This window comes from Poecile atricapillus, chromosome 1, assembly GCF_030490865.1.
Source record: "Poecile atricapillus isolate bPoeAtr1 chromosome 1, bPoeAtr1.hap1, whole genome shotgun sequence".
Lineage (NCBI taxonomy): Eukaryota > Metazoa > Chordata > Aves > Passeriformes > Paridae > Poecile > Poecile atricapillus.
In genome coordinates, this window is record NC_081249.1 from 72,348,946 (window position 1) to 72,374,419 (window position 25,474).

General features: G+C 42.3%; 1 protein-coding gene across 1 annotated transcript in view; it reads left to right on the forward strand.

The window, feature by feature from the left end:
- The window catches only part of CRYL1 (crystallin lambda 1), a 50,195-nt gene extending 43,925 nt beyond the window's left edge, over positions 1-6,270 (forward strand). Inside the window, exons 7-8 of the mRNA XM_058846759.1 lie at positions 2,173-2,279; positions 4,025-6,270. Of these exons, the coding sequence (XP_058702742.1) occupies positions 2,173-2,279; positions 4,025-4,138 (221 nt within the window). The 3' untranslated portion in view covers positions 4,139-6,270. The remainder of the gene's footprint in view (positions 1-2,172; positions 2,280-4,024) is intronic.
- Positions 6,271-25,474: the final 19,204 nt, after the last annotated feature.

Consider the following 25,474-nt stretch of genomic DNA (forward strand, 5'->3'; position numbering starts at 1 on the left):
TTGTCAGTGTTTTGTTGTACTGGGGAGTCCTAAACTGAATGCAGTATTCTGGATGCAGTCTAATGAGTACTGACTGAGTAAAGGGTGTTAATCACTTCCTTCAGTCTACTGTTAATTAACTTCAATCTATTGATAAAGCCTAGGCCCTCTTTGCTGGCAGGGCACACTCTTGGTTCACATGCAGCTTGTTGCCTGCCACTACCAGGAGTTCTTGGATTTCACAAGCCTGTGTTGTTACAAGGAGCTCTTCTTTCTGAGGTGCAATATCTTGTATTTGTCCTTGTTAAAGTTTTATATTGGCTCATTCCTCCAACCTTTCTAAGGGCAGTCCTGCCCTTCAATGTATCAGCTGGTCAATACCCCTCTAGCTCCCACTCTTACCCAATTTGATACTATTCACAAATGTGAAAAAGTGTTTTGTTAAGCAGTACAGGTCTCAGGACAGGTTCCTGCAATACTCCATTTTTGCTGGCCTGCAGGTGGAGTGCAATCCATTAACCACTACCTCTGAGCCTACGTGTCCAACCTATTTTTTGTCCATCTAGTTATCCAAACAGATAGACCCTAATGTCCTAACTGATACAAGAATATCATGAAAGACCATGTCAAATGCCTTTCTAAAGTTGAGGTAAATTATATCCACTACTATTATATACTATTATATCCACTACTATCCACTACTACTGTTTTCACAAACAATTATTTAATCACAGAAGGCAACAAGGTCAGTTAGACATGATTTACACCATGGTGTACCCACTGGAGACGATGTGCTGATTGTCACAATCACACTCTAATTCCTGTGTCCAGGAATTTCTTTCAAGAGGTGTTGCTCCTTGATTTTCTCAGGGACAGAAGAGAGATTGACTGGCCTGTAGTATCTCAGTTTTGTTTTTTTTGACCTTTTTAAAAGATGGGTGCAATATTTGCCTTCAGTCATCTGAAGATCTCGTGATGACATTGGTGCATTGACTGACTTAATGTTTGAAGTACTGTAGAAAGCAGACTTGCAAGGGCATGCTAGTAACAATAAGGGCTGTTGCTAACAGTAGAAGTCCTTCTTGTTGCCCTTGACATCCTTACAAGTTTCAACTGGAGCTGATCTTTGGCTTTCCTGACACCATTCCTACATGCCTAGGTGGTGTTTTTTAATTTCTTCTTTACAGCCTGTCCCTGTTTCTACCTGCTGTATGACACCTTTTTGCACTGGAGTTCTTCCAAGCAAATCTCTTGATATGTGTGCTTGTCTTCCTGAATATCAGGATGGACTGTTCCTGCCCTTGGAGGATGCTGTGCTTCACAGGCCTGTCCACAGGCTCTCACTCAGCCAGTCCCCCTTCCCATGGAATAGCTCCACAGATCTGAGCTGCCCCATTATAGAGATAATAAATAGACATTATAGAGATAAAGCCTCTTCCTTGTCTTTCCTGCAGTGTGTATCTCTCCAGTTGTGTAAGCCATCCCCACACACCACAGTTGCTCCTGATATAAAGTTTTTCTTTCCAGATGGGCCTGGCTTTTGTCAAAGATGCCTTTTCTCTTCTTTGTCAGGTGAATTCTGTCTCCCCCTAGAAGTGCTCATCCATCAGAGAGGGTTATAAAAGCCAAATCTCTGTCTCTAACCACAGTTTGGGGTTGCAAGATACTGATCTGCAAGATCCATCTCTTCCTCCTTTAGCCTTTTTCCTTCACTGGGGGCCACCTGTGTCTCCATGCCTTTGACAGCTTCCCCTGAGCCATGTTGTTCTTCATACACTCCAGGTTAATAAATAAAAATAATGACAGGAATGCTTCAAGATACAACACACACTGCCTGGGAGGAGAGGTGAGAGCACTCTCCTTATGGACCCTGGTCAGGGAAGCTTTCTGGTCACAAGTAACAAAGCAGATTTATTTGTGGTTGTGCACTACACCCTCACACAGCATTGCCTGCTGGTGTGTGACATTCATTCATTTTGCAATGCAGCTGCATCCTAAATAATTTTTTCATGAACGTTAATGGAAATGGGGTGGATAGAATCCATTTTTCCTTGATGACAATTAGGTATCTTAATCATAAGAGCAGACTATTTTTTTGGGTCTCTGATTTAAAACAATGCTTAAGCACAGGCAGCCTTACTGACTTAAGCTAGGAATTTCTGTTGAAATGTAACTTTTCACTCTTATTTTCAGGTATTTCAAATTATTGTGAAAGATATGCTGGAGGAATGAGACTTGTTCTGAACACCTTTGGGCCAGTTCCAGAATTTTCAGGTGAAACTGTGCAGAAAGTCAATCAGGTAAATATGGAGTTGATAAAACCAGCGACATTCAGAACAAAAAACGTTAGTTTTTATTTTAACATTTGTATTTCAGTTTACTGCTGAAGGTATCTGTAGTTTGTATTTATTGTGTGAATGTGTACTTTAAGGGAAAAAATCAGTACAGCGTGCCTGTGAGTCCCTTTTGAAAGCACTTGGACAATACATCATGGGAAAATGACCTAGCAGTCACATTATTGCCAGTAACATTATTACTAGACAGTGGAGTCAGCTGCTAACAGCTGTGGGTTATTAGCTTTTAATCCTCAATGCTATTCCTTACCACTTCCCTTCTCTCATTGTATTATGCTCAGCCTCCTTTCCTACATGAATATTCATCCTGTGTCTTCCTCCTGCTCCATCTTCCTGCATAAACTTGTAGTTTTTTTTCTTCTGGGTGTTCTTTTTATACTTTACAAACCAGAGTTCCAGTTTTCAATGTGTGCAAACACACGTTTAATATAAGTTTGTGGGCAGTCCAGTAAGGTTACTTGCATGTTTAAAGATAAAATGTGTTTAAGTGCTGTTCTGGATTGGGATCTAGTTTATGCATTAGCATTTCTAAGCCCACAATTTGTTTATATTCACTATGTAGTCAATTTGAATGACCATAGGAATCAACTGAAGTATTGTCATTTCCTAACTCTGCCTTTTCAAAGGTGCCTTTTTTAATTATTCCTAAAGAACATGTGTAGGGGTTGAATAATTTCTGATCAGCTGTCAGAGAGTAATTCCAAGTACGGAGGCAGCCTGTCTGGAAGATAGCATTTTATGTTCCTGTTTATGTTAATGCATTTTGAGCAAATAGATTCTTTTATGCTTAAACAACATAGACTGCTTATAATAACAATCAATAATAATTTTGGAGTCATTCACAATCAGAAGCTTTTAATTGGTATGAAACGATTTGGCTTTCTTTATAGAAGGCTGGATTTCACTGCAACATCTACTTCTGTGACTCTTTATTATCTTCAGTCTTCAGTGGCAAATTTGGGCTTGCAGAGATGCTGTGTTAGAGTAAATCATTAAACATAAATTTCTTATCTTACTCCTCCATCCCTCCCTCTGATTTTTTTCTGGAGTGACTGTAGCTTGCCAGTTGTTGATAGCAGGTCCAGGTTTTACCCAGTTTCTCAACACTTGCCTTTTAAGCCTGAGACTTCAGGTCCTATTTTGGCAAAGATGACCTTGTGGTGTCTATCTGCACTCTCAAAATAATTTTTTTTCCCTTGGCACTTCTAAGACAACTTCAGTTGTTCGCTCAGAGATACTTTTTTTCCCCTGAGTTTGCTATGTGTCTTCCCCTGTCATTTTTATTATAACTGGTATTCTTAACACAAAATGTTTTTATAAATATGATATCCCTCACTGCATTTATGGGGAACCACACAAAAGAATCTGGTTCCGAACACATTTTCAGCAACATAAATGGCCAGGTTGTCTCCTTTCTACTTAATAAAAGATTATCATCAAAGAGACTAGACAGTGACTGTGTGGAGCAAAATGAGGGAAGAGGCTGATGCTTTGTTGTTTTTGTAGTCATCTTCATTGCCACATTCAGGATAACCTTATCCAAGTGGGAGCATTTTTATTCCCATACAGGTTGGTTCCTTTCCAGTCACTCATGTAAAGAATTGGTGAAATTAGTGACCTATTTCTTGTGATAGCCTAAATTATAGGTTGTGTGGATGGTGACTTTAGTCATGTTAAATTTTCTCTTCCAGGCACTGTCTGAAAAAATTCCAGTTGTTCCAAAGGCCCTGGATGCCAGGAGAAAATGGAGAGATGAATGTCTCACCGGTCTTGCCAAACTGAAAACACAAATGAAATCTGACTGAGGTGCACCTTATCTAACAGGAGAGACCAAATGAAGAGTGGATTTCCATAAAAAAACAAATTTTTGGTCATGCAGAAGAAGAGACTGAATGGGCAACAATGATATAGGCACATGGAGACCAATGAAACATTTGGTCCAAATTTGCCAAATTCATGAATTACTAGAAACAGTTATAAAAAAGTTCAGTTAAAATTTATCAAATTACTATACAAATGCATTAGATGTGTAAACATTAAGTAGCTTTAGCAACATTAATACTGTGCAATGCAGGAACACAATCATGTTTTAAATAATGCATTTTTCACCTTGCTTAGGAATTCAGCACTTGAACAATATTTGCTAACACAGGGATCTGAAACAGGCAAACATCAGCTGTTTGTCACTGGAGAAAATAAGCCCTTCCCTGCCGCCAGTCACTGTGACAGTGAGGTTAATTTGTAAAGCAGTGACTGCAGATAGCAGAAGGTTGTATTGAGCAAAGCGTGGAGTCACCCCACAGTGAGCTGAGACCTCAGCAGCAGTTAAGGGTCACTTCAGTTCGTATCTGTTACTGTTTCCCAATGTAGGGGAAAGAAATGCTCCTCCTTTCCCTCCCCTTGGCACTTCTGTACCTGTATGGTGATCTAAATGTGAGTAAATAGAGCAGAATTCCCCCTTCATCCTCTCGCCCTGGTTCTGTAAGACTTACCAGAGATCTGTTTGGTCTTCAAGACCATGCACTTGCTCACTGATGTTTGGTGCTGGCTCTTGGCATTGCTGCGTAAGTATGTGCCCAAGTTTATGACTTGTCTGTGAGAAATAAGAGATCTGGATTTAGTAGCTGGTTTGGGAGACAGTATGGTGTAGTGCATCTGTCTGGGCTTTCTCCATGACCTTCCAAATGATCTTGGGAAACCACTTCAGCTCTGTGCTGCTATGTCTGTTTTATACACTGGTTGAAGCAAGATCTGCTTCTTTAGGACTCGGCTGTAGTGAATGTAACAGCTATAGCTGAAGGAACCCAGATATCTGAGTTGGAACTAGATGATCTTTAAGGTCCCTTCCAACCCAAGCCATTTGATGATTCTACAATCTGCTCTTCTGGTCCCCTACAGAGGGAAAGATGCAGTGGCTTAGATGGAGCATTTATGCTTTACTGCTGCCCTTCCCTCAGGAGATACATCTCCACATAGAAAAACACAGGATACACCTGGAAGTAGCATCAACCTCAGGGGCTGCAGTGGCACGTTTTGGTCCACTGCAAAGTGTTATTATGAACATCTGTACTCTGTAATATAGTTGGACTTTGATCTTAGCTGGAACCTTGGGGCATTACTGTTAATGCAGATGGTAGGAATAACTTGAAACAGGGCATTGCACTCATCCTGCCTGAGTTATGCAGTTCTGAATTTGTGCTAGCTGGTCATGTAACTTCACAGTACACATGCAGAAGTTTTAAGCTGTCATTCTGCTAATTCTCATGTGTGTTTTACAGAGGATGCAGTATACAAACAAGCTGTTCTTTAGTAAAGCTGTAACTTTACTAGTTACCATTTTGAGCTTAGCAGAAATGTCTGCATGAACATACCAAGCCCACTTATTTGTGCTTAGGTCACAGTAAAAGAGACATAAGGTAATTTGTATAGCTCGCCACAAATGCTGGGCCAATAACACATCTCTGGATGTAAAACATAGGATGGGAGGCATAGTTCAGAGATTGTTCTGTGCTTCTTTCTAACCAGTGGAGTGAACAGGAAATTTGTAAGCTCAAATAATTACTTTATCCCAAAACAGACTTAAAATTTTCACGTTTCTTCTCTTGTTTTTTATTGCCACAGTGACTGGCTCAACCTGCATTTAGATATCTGAGAGGTCAGTCCTCATTCCTGAGGCCTTACTAAGCAATAGTAAATTAATTATGAGGTTGATTTCCTCATTTTGTGTATGGTTTTGCATTTCAGACAAGGCTGAAGAAGGTTCTGATTACTTTCAAGATTTGACCTGTTTTCTTGTGGGCATATGACATTGTTATAATTAATTAGCTTGCAGTGCTTTTGTTTACTCTGAGATTTTTTTAAAACTTGATCATGTCATGAAATATTTGCTGCTGTCTTTATTATTTGCTTATTAATAAATATTTTAATGAGGAAGGTATTAACTTGTGTGCTCCAGTGTGATTGATGCTTTAGAGACAGAGCACTTCTGTACAGTGAGCTCCACAGGGTTACAGCAGATCTCACCTTGTAAACCACACAGGTTTACAGCTATAAGTTGAGGAGGGTGAAGGTTCTTGACAAAAAGTGTATTTGAGCTGACATTTGCATAGGAGTTCCAGTCTCCAGGAGACACCTTTTTCCCCATGAGGATTAGTCAGGCAGAGGCACAGCTTGTCAAGAGAGGTGGTGTAGTCTTCCGACCTGGAGGTTTTCAAGTCCTGACTGGATGATGCCCTGAGTAGCCTGGTCTGACCTCAGAGCTGACTTGCTGTGAGCAGGAGGTTACAGCAGAGACCTCCTAAGCTTCCTCCTGGCTTGCATTTCCTGATTTCAAGTTTTATTTGATTCTGGATAATTTTGCATTAGAAATGTTGCTCCAGATGCAGTCAAATATTTAATTTGTTTGACTGTCAATAGAATGAGCAGTAGTTAAATGTTCAAGTAACTATTTTATGGTAAACTATAAGTTGTTTTGGAATAATTTATCTTGTGGTTTCATTTTTACACAATTACATATTTTAAAATCCTGTATTTTTTTATTCAGATTACACCTATAGAATTTTCTAAGGCTGTCTTTGTTGCACTCTGTTTTTCTCTGTTTCACCAATATGATATTTATTGTTTTCCTCATTGCATGTATTTTACTGTAAGTTACTGCTGCTTATTGGAAGCAGTGTCCAATAGGTTCATACCAAAGCCTTTGATTTAATGCCATTAAAAAGAAATCATCTACAGATAGGAAGAACAGATGCAGGGAAATACTCAATTGCTTCACTGAGAGAAGTCTCCAATACCTCTATTTCCTAAATCTTTGAGTATAGTGGAGTAGTTTGCAGCTTGCAAAGCAGCTATATTAATTTATTTTCCCTATTCTGTTGTTGTTTCCCTATTCATCTGTTAAGCCATGGTAAGTTTGAAAGTTAAAATGTGAGCATTTTTCTGATTGTACTCTTATCTAACTGGAATGGTATTAAACTGTGTTATCCTATCTATACAGGCTTTTAGGCAAAGAGTGAACTGTGCTTTATTAGGGAAGCAGGAGAAGTGCTTGTGGTGCTTGTATAAAAACAGAAAAAAAATCATTTTGAGACCAAGTGATGTCATTGTCAGTCTCAGTTTCTCAAAAGATGAGATCTGCTGCCAGTGCTATGTATAGTTCCATTGCAGGATTGCATTGCCATAGTATGGAATTATAAAAAGGTGTTTGAGAACCTTTCTAACTGTGGTGCCCTTGCAGGGATGGAGATATGGAGGACAGGAGCTCTCTGTGAGGAGCCCAGCAGACGTGAACCTAACAATTATTGCAAGTATCAGGAGGAAAACTAAATGGTCTTCTGCTTTCAGCAGCCCACCAGGCCCAAAGGGAGTGTTTCACTAATTAATTTGGATCTAGTTAGAGCAAACAAGTGTAAATGAGGATGTTTGCTCCAGCTGCCTGCTCATCTGCTCGGTTCCCTCAAGCTTCAGTGTGAGTGTGTGTGTGTGGTGTCATGCATGTGTGGGTGCTATTGCAGAGTGGAAAGACAAAAACTGACCCCAGGGAAAAACTCACATTTGATTTGGTAAGGCTTTGTACCAGGCAAACAACCAAGAATTTTTTTCTGTTATTTTCTGTGATTTCAGAAAGATAAAGGAGTTCCTTCCTTCAGCATGTTATTTGTTATTCAGAGCTAAGCAGGGGTGCAGCTTAGAGTACATAACTTACAAGAAGCTACCTATGGACTGGTATCTGTTATAGTTAATTTTTAGGTAGAACCTTCTTTAGAAAGGCTACACAAACTTCTTGCTTATATTACAAATAGGTGGTCATAAGAAACTAGCAGTGTTCTAGTTTTCTTTGGAGCGGTATAACTTATTTTCTTAACATATTCAAAGAAATGCTCTTAAAAAGGGGCTGGAAGGATGGATTGCTCTCCATCAGACATTTAAAGGGAAAGATGCTTGGAATAAAACAGCACTCAGTGTGTATGAGATTTCTTCTTGAATGTGGGTGTGAAATGGAGATTTTAACATGTGGCTTGGTAGACTACTTCCAGCTACTTGGATTTCACATCTGTTTTCACAAGAAGCAGAGATATGTAAGATGCAGAATCATCCAGAAACCTGTTTCTGTTTATCTGTGGGTAGAATATAATCTAACATGGAGAAGTTAACTTAAGAGTCCATAGTTTTATGTGGATACAGGAAAGCTTTATGCTGAACTTACTTTTTTTTAGAAGTTTCTATACAATAAGAGCTGTAAATTTGCCCTGAATTGGATGCTTGATCTGTTTTGCTTAAGCCTAGATGATGACGCTGTTGTAGTTTCAACAGGCTGCCCAAAGCCTCCACAAGGGTCCAACATCTCTGTGTCATCACAATGGAGATGTTTGCCAGTAGAAAACATTAAAAAGGTTCTGTCATTTTAAAACGCTATGAAAACCCTTCTTTCCATTTGCAATGTGTTTAAACTTTACCATTAGATCTTGCACTAACTTTTCCAATACCATAACAGTACCTACTTTCCACATCAAGCCATGGTTACTTGTTCTTGGTCTGCTTAAACAGGTAATGCTCCTAAGGAATACAATGGAGGCATTTTTTGGCAGCCCAAGGAGAAAGTGATGAGGCTGGAAAATCCTCACAGTAACTCTGATATTGCTGAAAGAATGAGGTTGTTGTTTATGAGTCAGCTTTATTGCAAGCTGTGTTGATGTGAAGCTTGTTGGTTTTTTTTTTAATAAGCCCTAGTTAATGGGGTGAAATCTGCATACTAAATCCTTGGTAGTAATTTAGAAAATATTTCTGTGCAGTTAAAAACATATTTCTGGAGTTGCCAGTATAACACAAGGGCAGCAGTCACAGAAGTGTGTGGTTTTCCACATTCCAGAGCACCTTGCAACCACAAAACCAGATTTTCTGATATTGCTCAGCAATGCCATTTCAAAGCCATGTGGTAATGGAAAGATGTAATCATGCCATTAATGGAAAGATGTAATTGTGCCATTTCAAACACATGGGCTACTGGAGACAGCAAATTGCATAGCCAGGTGATTTCATGGACTGAGCAGTGCCTGTTGTCCATGTTGTACTGAAGTTTACAGAGTAGCTTGAAGTCACATTTTGTACTTCTACAAACCATAAATGTTTCCATTTGCTTTTGATTTTCCTTCTTTAGAAAGAAAAATTAACTACAAACATCATCTCCCCTCTATCAGTATCTGTATCAGTGCATAGTAAAGGGTGATTACAGAAGTCTGAATAATAGCTTCAATTGCTGAGGCATCTCATACTACTCCAGTGTGTTGTTTACAAAACAAAAGCTATTAAAAATAAGGATACAACTGCAGAGAAAAATAATACAATTTTTCTTATGAAGATGCAGGTATTTATATTATGACAAATAAAATCAGATTTAATCTGATCTTAGTGTCCTAATAGTTTATTATAAGGGAAAACCAGTAAGTAGGGATTAATGCAAACATATTTAATCATCAGTAAAAGTGAGGTAGGTGCATGTTTGTTGCATTATGTAAACAGTGCTTACTGCATCTGAATATAGCTTTTGGTTTCAGGTATCTTCTTAAAAAACTACAGTCCATACTCCTGTGGAGTGTGCTGCTATAAAACATGCTGTAACAACTGCCCAGACAGTGGTCACTGGCTGTAGCCTAAGGTAGTTACTGCCATGTCCACCCTGTTGGCAGATCTGTCCCCAAGCCTATAAAGAGCAAAACAAAGTGTCATTTCCAGCTGCCACCTCTCCTGTGAGCTGCGGGTGAGTTTGTCTGTCACCAAAAGCACTTTGCTCCAACACGCTGCTGCTTGCCGTGCTGGTCAGTAAACAGGCAACGTGGGAAGCCTTGCTCACAGTCCTGGGGTTTGTTCTGTTTCTTAGGCCAGGTCATTCTGTGCTGGCCTCCAGCATGGCTTGCTGCCCTGTTTCTGTAGCAAAGGGCTTTTGGCTGTACTGCCAGTATAGACCAGTCTGCCCAGCTCCTGGGAAGGCAGCCACAGCCTGTTGCAGAGCTGGAAGTGGATGTTAATAGCTCATTCTCATTTACCCATTTTCCAGGCTAGCAAACTTGGACTATTCACCTATAAAATCAATTTTTTCCTTCCAAGATAGTTTACCTGTGATAGCTGATATCCATCTGCTGTGGTGCTGTACTGGTCCAAGCTCTTTTCTGTGATCCCCGCTGCAGCCTTTCTGATTTTTGCTGATGTGGGTTACTGCCAGCTGCCATCTACCTGATGGCATTACTTCAGTCTGAGGAAAGCTGGAGAGCTTTCCATGATGTAAATTTTCATCTGTCAGCAGCATGGGGGCTCTTTGCCAAGACGTCTGTAGTTGCAGGACCTTCCTCTGGTGGTCGTGTCAGAGGTTCTGAAATTTGTGTTAAAAGGTAGAGGTGATGACCACTGGATGTTAGAGCCTACAAGAAGGGCTTTAACATGACCATGCTCATGATGTATGAGTAATTTAAAAACCAGATAATTTGTTAGCTGCCTAATTAAAGCAATGTTGAAACACTTCTAGAACAACACATGATCATCTTGTTTATAGGAGGAAAGCACAAAGACCAGAACTAAATAAAACCCAGCTTACATGGGAAGACTGGTTTGTTTAGCATTAACACCACTTAAGTAAGCTGTCCTTTACTTTTGGCAACACTCAGTGAGCTTATTTTCAATAGTGGCACTGGAACAGTGTTATTCTGGTTGCTTCTCGTCCTTTTAGTGTGCATTTCCTCAAGAAGTTTCTCTGAGAGAAGAAAAGCTTTGTATTTACCAGCCATTTTTTTTAAATTTATGATACTTTGCATGGTTTCCAAGCTTGTGTAGCCATATGGGTATATTCTGTACTTCGTTGTATTTATTTTTCCTTTTTTTTTTTTAGCCTTCCTTTGAATTGTCTGTTCTCTACTCAGCTTTCTGTCCACATTAGTTTATTCTGTGTCCCTTTATTATTGATGTTTTTCAGCTGCTGAGAGGATCATCTTTAATTTCAAAGCTACCCATGGGGATTAAATGCTACCCAGGTGTTGTACCAACCTCCCATTCCAGCCTCTACAAGCAAACCCTTTGTGATGAATACTGATTATTTTCACTCAGTAGGTTGGATCCAAACTCTAGATCTGGCCATCTCAGTAGGTTGGATCCAAACTCTAGATCTGGCCATCTGGACCCTGTTTCATCATGGCTGGTGTCTCAAGGGTGTGTTTTGGACATTCCCATTGCAGTTCCCCAGGCACAGCCCAGCTGCCCATTGGCAGAATCTCCTCTGACTCACATTTCTCCCAGAACAGTGCTGTGTGCTGCAGGTGCAGGAGTGCCAAACTCAGCCTTTTCCTAATCCTCTCTGTTGACAGCAATGTTTAACTTCTCCAATTTAATCTCATGATAGGTTCCAAGATGAAGTTGCTCTCTATTTTATGTCTGACTCGGTATTTCTCTGTCAACTTGCTGAGATCATTGGTGATCAACTACTCTGTGATCCTTAAAACAAAGTTATTGGCAGAAGGTCTTTTTACACTACAAGGATTTCCAGGACCTGGAAGGCACAGGGCAGTAGCAGCAGGACCCTTGTGGTCAGCACAGTCCCTGTAATGTGGGACATTATATTCCTTTTTTAGCCTCATAGGGCAGCTCTTCCAACCCTTGGCTCCTGCCTGTTGCCTTTTCAACTCCTTGCTTCCTCCCTGAGAAGCAGAGACCCCACACAGGTGATGAGTGTTGGATGTACCAGTGCTCACTGATGTATCTTTTCTGCACCCTCATTGCCTCCAGCTCTCACTTCATATTCTTTCTTCCTATTCCCTAGCAATGGAATACATTTTTGCTTGTTTCCAGGCCTGTTTGGCCTTACAGACTCTTACAGTCATGGTTTTCTCAAGGAGACCTTACTATTTTTGTTACTTGAACTATTATTTTCACGGTATTTTTATTGTATATCCAAAAATTTTGCCTGGAGAGAGCTCTTATGGCAAATCTGCAACAGCTCTTCCTTTTTCTTTATTCCTTTTATGAGGAAATTATAAAATGCCTAATACATGCTTCTACTTTTCTTAAGGTTTGGAATGGAACCAGCTACAATTCACACAATTCCACCCTTGGCTAAAATCCCCTGTTTACAAACCTGGGAAAACCACAGTAACTGGGTGGAGAAAGTATAGTCTCCACAATTAAAATGCAAGCTGACTTAATGAAGGGAAATTTATTAGGGGAGAATTTTATGACAGTATATTTTCACCTTGGGCAATTGTCGCCCTGAAAACTCAGCTTCTGAGCTTGCTACCATAGTTTTCTGAAGACTTTCCCAGGACAGTAACTAAACATAGATATGTGTACATTCTTTCTGTTACACGTCTTGTGATGGGCGTCTCTCATGGCCAGTGCAGTGAGAAAGTGTTATCCTGACCATCCAATCCCTGGCCGTGGTAAGAAGCCTATAAATCCTGGGAGGAAAAATAAACTCTTCTTTTCACCACACCTCGACCTGTGTCCATGTGATCTATTCATCTTCAGTGGCAACAGGCAATAATCTCATATACAGCACCAGAGATAGCATAGGGCTGAACAACACCGTGAGCACAGCCCAGACTGAGGGAAGCTGAACTGGGGGATCCTCAAATCTGTGTCAGCATCTCCTTTCATGGCCCAGGAAGACAGGTAATGGTCCTGGCTCACTCAGTTTCTTTTTACTTTGTGTCTTCTCCTAGCAGCCCTCTTTGATGTTATTTTTGCATTTGTACCTTTATACAGTTCCTGCCCTACTACCCCATATTTCTAATTTTGTTAATCCATGCTTGTTTGGAGGCCCCTTACAGTCTCCCTCATTTTCCAGCCTACTTAATGCTCAGCTGCATCTTTGCATTCCCATTTTTCCCTCAGTGGAGGCTGTACTCTGGGTCAGGCACCCTCCCAGGGGAGGAGGATTGGGGATGGCAGAGGGAATGGCTGCAAGAGCTACACAGGAGCCTGATTTGAGGGTGGCACCTTGCTCAAGCCATGTTCTCAGCCCTGGGCATGGCAAGTTAAAAAATCTTGACTGGGATCTGATCCCCTGTCAGCCCAAGACCAAGATTTATCACCTGCTGCTCAGCCTTCCACATCTTTTCCTTCTGATGCCCATGATTTTGGCTGACAGTTATTTTAACTGTTTGCTTGGTCTTGAGCTTTGTTCCTTTCGTGGGCATGGAGACCATCTTCACATACTTATCTGCACTCTTGGGCTCACTGCTTATGAAATAGATTACATAATATTTTTGCAAGCTTTTACGAGGTTGTATGAAGCTCAGCCTAGCTGCAAATACAAGTATACAAGTTTGATACATAGCTTAGATTTTTTTAAAAGTCTTCCTAAGTGTAAGTTAAGCAACTGAACAAGTTATTTAGAGCGGTTGCAGAGGTCTTTGAGTTCTCTTAGGAAAGGATTGCTACACATCTCTTGGAGATGATGCAGATATAATTAGTACAAATCAGAAACCCTTTATCCCTATAAACATGCAAATTAGAAACATTTAAAATATACAATATGGCCTAATGCTTAATACAAGCATACGCCCAATGCTCATACAGCCACAAATTAATTTATCTAAAGAGACCCGAGAGGAAGATGAAGAAAAAGGTGGGGTGACACTTGATCACAATAAGTAGTCTAGCTCTGAGAATGCAGTTTCCAAAGGGTTATTTTGGGAGCATTTTAGGTCATTGTACAAAGAAAAAAAAAAGAAAAATAACAACAACAACAAACTAACCAAAACCACAAAATAATCCAACCCCAAACTTACTGTAAAGAATAAGATAAATATTCAAGGAAGCAATCCAAGATAGAGTGATGGAGGGTACTTTGGAAACATGGGAAAGCTACACAAACAATACATAATACGATAATTTCCAGAAGGGTATGAGCAAGCCAGGGCTTCTGGGACATCCCCGTTGCACAAGTAATGAAGAAATCACAAGAACAGGCACTCATAACTTTTAGAAAGGGGAAGCTGTAAAGGAAATAGGAAGTAAAGTCAAGACACAGGCATGTTGAAATAACCAGGGAAGGACAAATCACTGACAGTGCTGTGGCTGTTGACAGATGAGAGAACAGAAGAGGGAAACAGGACATGGATGTGAAACTAGTGGGGAAAGGCTGCTGGAACATCAGAAAAAATCTGCAAAACCAGGAGAGTGTAAATAGGTACCGACTAGCAGGTTTTATTGCCTTTTCCTGATTTTATGGAAGGTCACCTCAATGCTTCCTTAGAGATATGGGAGTCAGTATTGGAAGCAGCCTTGGTGAAAGCTGCTGTCAGTGGATTCACATCACTTTAAACGCAGCAGAGAGCAAGGAGGAGCCAGTCAATCCCAACAGCTGGGCAGAGAGCTGGGGATGCCATGGGCTGGTCATGCTCGTTCCTTTCAAGAGACATCTGCTTCAGGAGGTAGCATTTTATAGGGTAAAAAATGTCATGCAGACACATAAAAAAACCAACACTGTCATAAAATAAAATTAAGGTTTCAACAAGATTGTTGATAGTTTTTCAAGAATTAGTGAACCTTCGGGCCATTGTCTGAGGCAAGTACTAATGGAGCCAAGGAGTTGTGGAGCTCCTGTGCTTCTCATTTCCCTGAGCAGCAATTTGGCACTTAGGGGCTGGGAGAGATATTCCATGGAAGATCTGAATGCTCCTTGGTGACTGCATGTAAGACAGTACAAATAACAGAGATATTTAAATTAGTGACAACACTCTCCATTGTCCTGCATGCATCAGTCTTTCCATCTTAGATTCACAGCCTCTCATCTACAGTGTCTTCATCTAAGGGCAAAGGGCAGAATGCTGCCATGCAGGAATTAATAAATAACAGATAGGTACTATGTTTGTAGGAGATGGACTCTGCACCACTAAGTCCTCCATGGATGACAACAAATGGAGATTTTTTCAGCCACCCATGTTGGACAGCACACTGGCACTGGAACCATTCTTCGAACCTCTCTTTGGTGTCTGAGTGCAAATGTCCCTGATCCTGTGTGTCCGTGGAATGGATGTCATTCCATGGAGTGAGGGTGGCTACAGCAGGCAAAAGGCTGGGTAAATTAAAGATGTAAATTTGAAAAAAATGGGCAGATTAAAAGGATTGGCTGGAAAACAAAGTGAGTATGCCATGAGATAAAGGTACATAATGGGCTGCAGCTGAAAAGATTATAGTAGTGATATATAAAGAATGTCTTGAATTAATCACTTCCTTTGTGAAAGTATTTATGTTTTGCAAATCATTATCACTTAGCAACCTACACTGTCATTTTTACTTTTTACAGACTTAAACTGTTTCCTGGGGGTATTATCTCTGCCTGGCTCAGCAAAATTAAAACAGTAGCTCACTTAACGCTGTCTATAAGTAGATGGAAATAGCTGGCTCCAGATGTGTTATGAATTGTGCTTAGAGAATTAACATGGTTTAGATCATAGAAAGTGGGGCATATTTGCTGTTCAACACTTTCTTATAGAGCAGTAATCTGTGTTTAACTTTATCTTATCAAATGCTTGTTCAAGCCAAGTCACAACTCCTGCCAAGAATACTTAATGCCATGTTTGAGACGATGAAATGTAAACCATGAGGGGAGCTGGCAGGGTTGCTGGGTTCCCTCTCTGCACTGAGACACCCCGCTGCCAGGGAGCCCTGCTGGACCCCAACCACAGGCACTCAGTGCAGGGAAACATCACAGCGAGGTTTCTCTAAGGACTCCTGAAAAACCTTTCTGGAAAGGGATTCTCCAGCCTCTCCCCACACTCCACGCCTTGTATGTCTTGGAAATGTTCCCTAGTAGGTTGTCAAAGCACTCTTTGTTGCAGAAGGAAAATTGATTTCATGTCTTTGTCTACACAGATAATATAAAACAATCATCTCCTCAAGAAAGCTTTATGTGTTGGAGGATTGTTTCCATCTCTGTTCCTAATATTCTTTTCTTAGACTAAATGAGCCATGTTTTTCATTTTGAATCCTTTGGTGTATAATTCTCTTGATTCTTGTACTCCTTGAATGCTTCTTATTTTGTCCAGGTCTGCAAGTACCATGTCCAGACCAGGACCCTGCACTCCAGTTAGTTCATGCAAACATCTTTAGCCTCTATTAAATCACACCATATCAATGCTCACTTCTGTTTTAAGAGGAGTGAAGATAATGCATGTCTTTTTCCAGTCCTCATACTGATTTGCTGCCATGCCAGAGTGGCCCACACTATGCTCAGTGGTGACCCCAGCCAAACTCTGGCATGCTCAGACCTCCCACCTGGACTGCCTGTACCTCTTGCCCTTCCTTTTGCATTTTGTTATTTTCAGCCCTGTCTAGATGAGCAAAGAGTGAATCAGTGGAGAACACAAGAGTGGATGATGAGTGGCTTTGTCCTCTTCCTCCCTGAAAACTGCTGCCCAGCACTTGTCGCTGGCAGGGAGGGAGGACTGGGCTGGGCTGTGAATCATCCTCCACTCCCTGCTCTCTTCCTAAGCCAGGACCTGTGTGTTCCCTGCCAGCTGCAAGCTATGGCCAAGACCCTGGCCCCATGTTTGTAAGGAAAACTTCCCTCCCTATGCATATCCACTGCTGCGGCACAAACACGGCCCCATTTAGAGCAGCGCTCCCCTTTGCTCTGGTGGATGAGCCCTGAACTCCTCTGTGCAGGGCTCATCCATTAATGACAATGACAGATGCTGTCATTAATGGCCTCACCATAAAGAATTTCAGCCTAAAAATGGGTCCAAAAGGCTGAAAAAACCCAGCAGTTGTCCCATGACATCTTAACACCTGATGGAGAGCGAGATATTATGGATCCACAATGTGAGTGTTTACAGTTCCTGAGCTGATTGATAGCAAGGAAAGTTTAAACACTTGAACAATAGCTGCATTAATGCCAGAGGTACAGACTTGAAGGGAGAGGTGAACTGAGGGGTTAAACATTAAATAGCTTTCAACTTTTAAAAATAACATGTCTATGGCCATAGCTTGCTACTGGGAGTTCCCATTGACACATGAGCCTCTCAAACTCACAAAATATCCACAAGAGATGCTCTCCATCAGGGCCCATGCACACTCCAGCTCTTGTGGGGCAGGACAGATTCTGCCTGGGCTAGGCTGCAGAAGCCATGTGATGGGAAAGCTGGTGCTCACACCTGGCACTGCTCCAGTATTGCCAGCATCTGGGAGTCAGAGGTCTGGGGTAAAAAATCATGGGAGCTTTCATTGTCAAGAACACTTTCTATTTGTTGTAAATAGTTTGGGAGGGCTTTTTAATTAGTTCTTTATATTAGAGCATTTGGCTCTAATATAAAGTCATTAATATGACTTTTTATTTCCACTATACAATCTGCAGGATTAATAAAGCACTGTGGGAGTTGGTTTTGATTTGACGTCTTCTACTTGCCTGTGCTGTTTGCAGAGATCTTCACACTCTCCAGGTGACACAGCCCTGACTTTTAAAAGAGGGTATCTATCATCAGTCAACACTCATAAAATCCTGCAAATCCATGGTCAGCATTGCATGGCTGTGCCTTCAACTTTGTTTGGTATTTGTAAATAATTTTTAAGAAGGTTCTATATGAAGGTGCTGTGGAAGAAGTGCAAGAAGTGCTGGATTGCATGCTGCAGCAGTATTTTCAGATTATCTCTTTCTTGTGAAATCTAAGCCCTCCTCACCTGTGAATGGGTGAACCCTACTGAGCATCTTTGGCAGTTTTTTCACCTGCCCTCCACACCAGGAGAAGGTTGTCCTTCTCTCCTGTCCATCAATGCTGTGGGGACCCACCAGAGCAGCAGATAGCGAAGCCACCCCAGCTCTAAGTAGGCCAGTGTGGGGCCATTAGTCATCCACTCACTGCATGCCTCACTGCCTGGGCCTGGAGCAGATGTGTTCCACTGCCTTTATGTAACCCCCAGTGGGCTGGCTGCTGCCAGGGGCAGCCACCACCCCCAATGCCACCAGCACCCAGCAGCACCCTTGTGCTGCGGGTGACACTGAAGCCTGCCGTGAAGAAGGCAGAGGTGCCCCTGAGTCAGGTGCTGCAACAGTGCCAGCTCTGAGGTGAAAAGCCCACCTGGGGCAAAACCCCTGGTCCTGGCTGGTAAGGCTAACCCTCTGTTCTCACTCCCCCAGCTGGGAGTGCACCATCGGGACAGAGGGTCACCATCAACTTTTGTGATAAAAGACAGATGAGGCTCAGACCCCCCTTCAGCTCAGCCCCATCTCAAGCCAGGACCAAACAGTCCTGGTGGATTTTTAACAAGTGTGAAGGACTGGTTTTGTCTAATCCTGTGTGTGCAACCATCAGGCAACTTCTTATCTTGACTTAACCTACAGGTAGAACGACTCTGGTCATACTGCCAGCATATTTCAGGGGTTTATGTCCACACCCCTGTGGTGTGTGCACTCCGATATCCCTCAGGTCATCTTTCATCATCAGTTACGCTTCAAGTCTCTGCAATCAGATACGGATATCTGAGCAATAGGGAGAAATATTTACCAAAATAAAATTTAGATGGGAAAATGGGAAAGAAAGAATAAAGGGAGGAGAAAAGAATTAAAGGTGAAAACTCAGTGTTGTTTGAAATTTGTACTGGTGTTTGTTAGAAAATGGTTTCACTTTCGCACACTGGCAGCTCTGTACAAGATTTATCTCATGCAATATGTTCATTGCCTTCTAGTTTGCACAGCAATTTGATTTTTGAGATATTTGGTGTTTTTCTTTCCCACACATTTAACTGCTGCTAATGCTGAGAGAGTTTGTTGGTGATGGTCTCAAGAGAAATTGGATTGTGATGAGCCAGGGATGCTGAAAGTCCAGTTCTAGATAATGTTTCTACATTTCTACTGTTCTTCTGTACATTCATTATTTTTTTCCAGAATTTCCTGTTATAGGATGCTGTCTTGCTTATAATCAACTGGGGATGGCTGAGATCTGGATACAGATTGCTAAGCTGAGATGTTGCAGCACCTTTGTGCAGTGGACCAACCCAAGTACCATTCACCTGCCAAAGCAACCCATTGGGCCAAGGAAGACCCCTGCCTTGGGGCTCTTCAGTCCTTGTATGAGAGAACAACCTTGGCTACTCCTGTGGCCATGACTGGTCAGAGCAGCTCAGTGACCTTGTGTCCTTCTACCAAATTCTTTGGGGATGGCTGGCAATGTCATTTTCCCCCTGGTGTCCTGACTATGGAGAAATGCTAAAAACAACAGCTTCGTAGACCATCACCATCTATTGCCATCTCTGCGTGTGAGCATTGGCAAGGAAATCAGGTGGGATAGACCCCACTCTGGTCTCCTGCAGCACACAGCTCTGGAACGACAGACAGCGGCAGAATTTACAATCACATTTTGCTTGTAACTGGGAAACAAAGAAAAGGAATTGTGATAAAACCAGAGCAGTCTTGTGGTAAAGGTGCCCTTAAGCCTGTCTCCTTGTCCTATGCTTAGAGCTGCTTGATGTTAGGGCACTCAGGTTGCCTTCTCCATGCTCCAAAAAATAAATTTCTGCCTCCTGATTGCAGATTTAGCTGGTTAATCACCATTAGCTTCTTTAAGTTCCAGAAATGGAAAGCTGCATCTAAACTCAGTGCTGTTACCACAGGTACGGCCCACAGCCCTGTGGGGTTCAAATGGGATTCTGGCTCTTTGCAGTTGTTCATCTGGCTGTTCTGGACACACCCTGACTTTTGACTGCCATCTCAGCACTTAATTAAGGGGTTAATGGACATCTCCTCCTGCTTCTTGCTCAATGTGGTTGTAAAGGCAGCCTCGACCCCTCAGGGAGGGAGAGCAGGAATGGGTCTCCTCTGGGATCTTCTTTACCACACTAAAATGTATTCCCATATCATGCTGTTGCCTTGTGAATATCTGATGTGGCTTGGGTTACAGAGACATCTTTATGGACATGAAAAGTGTTAAAATGTACCTATTTACTTTGTTGCAAATGCCATGCATTGCAAACCTAGGAAAGTATCTTGGGCAGCATGAATTTTGCCCTTAAGCACTAAGTAATGTGTGAATTACTACCTAAAATTAGCATCCTGTACTTGTTAGGATTTGTTTCTTCAGTAAGTTCCTTTGCTCCCTCCTCACTATGCATATGTCTGATGCATGCCATTATTCTTTCAATTACTGCAAACTTTCCACCAGGCCCACAGGGATTAGAGTGCTCTGTGACAAGGTTTTACCTTGGGAGACTGTGACCTGCAGGACAAGGGCTGTGGACAAGAACTTGGAGGGCTCCAGAGCAGTCTAGAAGCCTGTAGGTACAAGCTGAGTGGCACAGCCAGCCCCCAGCCAGCCAATACCGAGATTAAAGTACCACCCTGACTTTGGAAAGGAGAAAGAGGACAAATATAAGTAGGTCACTTAACGTTTGCTTTCTCAAATCATGCCACGGGGTCCCCCAAGGAAAAGTCCCAGGGAGCACTTGTCCTCTGGGGTTAGGCTGTGAAACTGAGCAGGGAAGCCAAGTGGATGTGTGATTTCCCAGAAGGGTTTGGAAGACCCCTGCATTCACAATGGGGTTGATACAAGGGAGGTGATCTGTGTCACAACAAAGCCACTGAAGCACATGAAACAAAACGTGGTCCGATTCCATCTCTGAGCTCTACTACATGCTGATGAGATGGACTCAGAGCCCCAGTGCTTAGCATAGGGAGGACCTGAATGCCCTCAAAGATGGGGGGAAATTCTGACTTTTCAGAGCTTGGGCTTTAGTTGGATTGTATCCACTTCAGTAAGGCTGTTTTCAGGACAATTTTTTTTTTTTTTTTTTTTTTTTTTTTTTAATAGGAAAGGAAAATAAAATAGGCTCCTTGAGGAAATAGCAGAAGTGGAAAGGTAGGTCTTGGCACTATTTGACAGAGCAAGAAGACTCTAGATATCAAACCATGAAGATGAGAAAATATTTTCTACTCCTGCATAGCTTGTGGTATGGTCCATGGCACAGGTTTTGGAGGCACAAATTTCAGTCCTTTTGCTGACCCAGCAACTACCTGTGTCAGCCATGGCTCTGCACCCCAGAAGAAGGCATAGTCTCTCCTGGAGGTAAGACTCTCAAGTGGTTGCAGCAGCTGGGTCTTGGGCTGCTGGGTAAGGATGGTCCTGGTAGGGTATGGGCCATGCTGGGAAACATCACAGAAGCACCCAACAACCCAAAATCCTCTGGATGTCTGTGCCTTGCAGCTCTCCTTCCTTCTTACAGCTTGGACATGGATTTTATGTGCAAGACTCACTCCACATAAAAACAGGGAAAGAGCAGCTATTTATCTCTGCCTTATACTCTGGTTTTGGAAATTTACTATTAGTTTTATAAGTAGGTAATGACTTTTATTTTCTCATTGGTGTGGTTATTTCATAGCTGAAAAAGGAGCAGAGTTGTATATGAAGTACTGGGTAAAGAAGAAGTCCCTCATGTTCAAGGCCCTGAGGATATAAAATGTACTCAGAAAACTCCTCTGCTTGCATAAAATACAGAAGGCTTAAACAAAAAAGTCTTGTGTTTCCCTTTTAAAAATTCAGAGTCTCTTAAACCAAGAAAAATGCATCCATGGGAAGGGAGTGCCAGTAATAATAGTCCTCCTCTCACATCCACTGGAAAGAGAGAAATAAGCAGTAGTTTCCCCTGAGGGAAGAGGGATTCTGGAAGTTACACAGAAATGTTTATGCTTGTGAAGAGTTAAAAGGCTTCAGAGGCATCCTGCTTCCCCCTCATATCCTGAGCACTTCAGGGCAATGCATCAGCCCTGCAGCACAGGGAAACAGCCCAGAAAAGAGCTTGCTTTCAGCAGCCCCATCTTCTGCAAGAGGCTGAGGAAACACCAGAACAGGGATGTGGCTAAGTGTCAGCAGACCTTGCCCACCAAAATTCTCAGTGGGGACTATTTGCATATTCATTCTGTGCAGGAGGCCACTGGTTTTTCAATAGCTGAAGCCTTCACCTGTTCAGGTTGAAAAGTACAGTTGGAGGATTTTCTTTCTTAAATTTAAGGCAACTCAGATAAAAAAGCAGTCTGAATTAGACCTGAATCATCCTTTACGCACCAATCAACCTTTCTGTTCTCATTTCTGCATTTAAATAATTTTGTTAAGCTTGCATTTAAAACCTTTCCATAATGTGGCTTTTGGCTTGGCACAAAATTGAAATAATTATCCTGCTCTATTAACATCTATATTCTGTGAGAACTCCTCCTGTAAATGTGCCACATAATCTACACAGGCATCGATCCTAAATTAAAAGACAGCAGCAAAATCTGAGTCAGCTCTTCAACACATTATTAAGTGTCCATTTTGGTTATGCCGTTGATGGTTGCCAATCCAATCTCATACCTGCCTGTCCCTTTTGTCTTGTCTTCCTATCCTGCTGGCAGAAGACCATACAGATAACCAGAGCACAGTATAACATATCTTTGTGTCTGCCTTTCGCTTGGCTTTCATATGGATTTTGTCTCATGCTTCATGTCAGGAGCACTTAGGTGATTCCCCTCTCTCCTATCTCTCCTATCCCAGCCAAGATGAGTGGCTGCAAATCTTGTAGAGAGAAGCTGAACTCCATAGTCCAAAACAAATTTCCTGGTTGTTTTCTACAACCAAAGCAAATCTGGTTTCATGGCTAAGAGACAAATCTTTCCTGCTTTGCAGCCACAGGACATCTTGACCATGGTGGAAGGACAGCAATTTTACTGCATGCAGTGAGGGAAGGAAGAACAGAAGGCAGTTTCCAAAGGGTGACCTCCCTTCTTCACTCTACACAGCAGGAAGATCCCATAGTGGGAGGACACCCATGAGGCCGGAGGTTTGCAGCCATAGGACATCATAGCCAGGCTGTGTTATCTCATCCAAAAAAACAATCCAGAACATCCAAACTGCTGAGTACCAGAATTTCAGAGATGTTAGCCACTAGCACACAACAAAGGAGACAACTGTCAGGACAAAGTAAGCAGGAGTCCATTCATCATTTGGGAGAAGGTTGGATAAATGGGAAGAGTCCTTAGGAGAAAATCTGGTTTGCTGAAGGGTGAAGAAAGAGGTTCCCCTGTAACCTTAATGTGTTTATCACAGACTCAGTGGGGACCTTTAAGTGTCATGGGACAAGGCTTCCCATGACCTGAGTCAGTTTGGTAATCCCCACACTGCAGATTACCACACAGTCATGCACCCATGCACCCAAAGCAGAATAAAAAATTGGAGATTGCATCCCTCATGAACCACAGGTGCTCCCCAGATCTTCCTGCTGCCCCAGAAAATGACATCATCATGCAAAACCAGGCAAAGCAGAGGGTGTGACTGTCCTGCATTGCCCAACCTCTGCCCACTCAGCTGCTATCTCCCTGGCCACACTGGTGAAGAAGAGAGGAGAGGGCTGGATGGGCACCTGGAGAGGGGGAGCAGGTTGGCATGTTAGCCCGTGGTTACCTAGGAACAACTGTGACCTGGGGTGGTTTTTGATGGGATAGGCTGTCCCTAAGTGTAATCCTAACTGCAGTGTCTGACAGGAGACACTGGCTAAACAGTGACCATCCCATTCTGCTGAGCAGGAGTTAGATGACTGGCCACTGAAAGTCAATAGTGTTGGCTGAATGAAAACACTTAGATAATACTGATGGGCTCAGCAGACAGGCCAGAAGGGTGCTAATAGTCGCTGGCTGATCTCAGCACCATGTCTCTCACAGCAGCCCATGCACTTCAGGGGATAGGGTTAGGGGGGATTACTGTAATCATGTCCTGTGGGGCAAAGGATATATTTCTTACTTCTTCAAGTAGGATCTCATATAGGCCATGAGGTATGAGTTGTACCTGACCAAATTAAGGAAAGGCTGTGATTTGAACTGGGACCATGCTGAAAAAACTGGCTTGACTACCTTGACCTACACATTCAGGGATCCTGGCACTAGAGGAAAAATTATCTCAGTGGCTCCAATTGATGGTAACTGAGAGTTATCGCAGGAAGGATGAAAGCTGGAAAGATCCCTTCCTCCTTTCTCTTTCTGCAGGGACTGGCAGCCTAACTTAGTGGTTCTCTCCTGAAAGGAAGAGGGGAGGTTTGTCAAGGCCTTCTTTAGTCACTCCATCTCTATAACTAAATTCTTTCAAAAATTAGGCAAGTTCTGGGGCTGGGAACTGTCGCCCTGAAAACTCAGCTTCAGAGCTTGCTGACATGGTTTTCTAAAGACTTTCCCAGGACAGTAACTGTAAACATAGATATGTGTACATTCTTTCTGTTACATGTCTTGTGATGGACATCTCTCATGGCCAGTGCTGTGAGAAAGTGTTATCCTGACCACCCAATCCCCGGCTGTGGTCAGGAGCCTATAAATCCTGGAGGGAAAAATAAACCTCGCTCTTTCTTTCACCACACCTCAACCTGTGTCCGTGTGATCTATTCATCTTCAGCGGCAACAGGGAACAATGGTGCTTGAGCAGGAAGATGCTGCTAGCTTTCTGCTCATGTTGCAGAGTCCAGTTTACTCAGCTTGCGTGAGGAGTGATTAAAGCATTTCGCATTTGAGATGCTACTGTGGGCAGGTGCTGGGAATGACTCCTGTTCTAATCCAGCAGCTGACATAGCAAAATCTTGCACTCCATTGTTGCAAATCATTAAATCAAAGTCACAATCCATTTGGAGTAACTCATGGAAAGTCATTATTATTTTGCCACTGCTTGCTGAACTGCTTAGATAATCAAAATGCTTGTGAGAACGGGGGAAAAAAATCTTGCTCTTGGCCTAGAAGGTGCAAAGAGCAGTGACACACCCCAACTGAGAAGCAGCAGGATGTGTGGGAGCAGAGAAAGAGGACTTGGGAGGATATGAGCCATGAGACCCCCTGGAGTTCCATGGACCTCATCACAGTTAAATATAATGCTTTCAAGGCAGGCTCTTACCTGCTCTCTCATTTCATCCATAAGGTGCAAGGGAGGTAAGGAGGAAGGTAATATGAATTTGTTTTTTTAAATAGCCAGTAAGGGAAAAGCCCTTGCCATGTTCTGGAAGCCCAGCATTCCTTAAGGTAGAGACGACATAGGATACTTGGCCCAGTTGTCTGGGGAGACGTGGGAAGCTCTGAGAGAGCCTGCTCCTTCTTCAACTTGGAAGTCTGGGAATAGGCAGCAAATGAATGGAAAATGTTTCCTTTAAGTCATGAGGAAAAT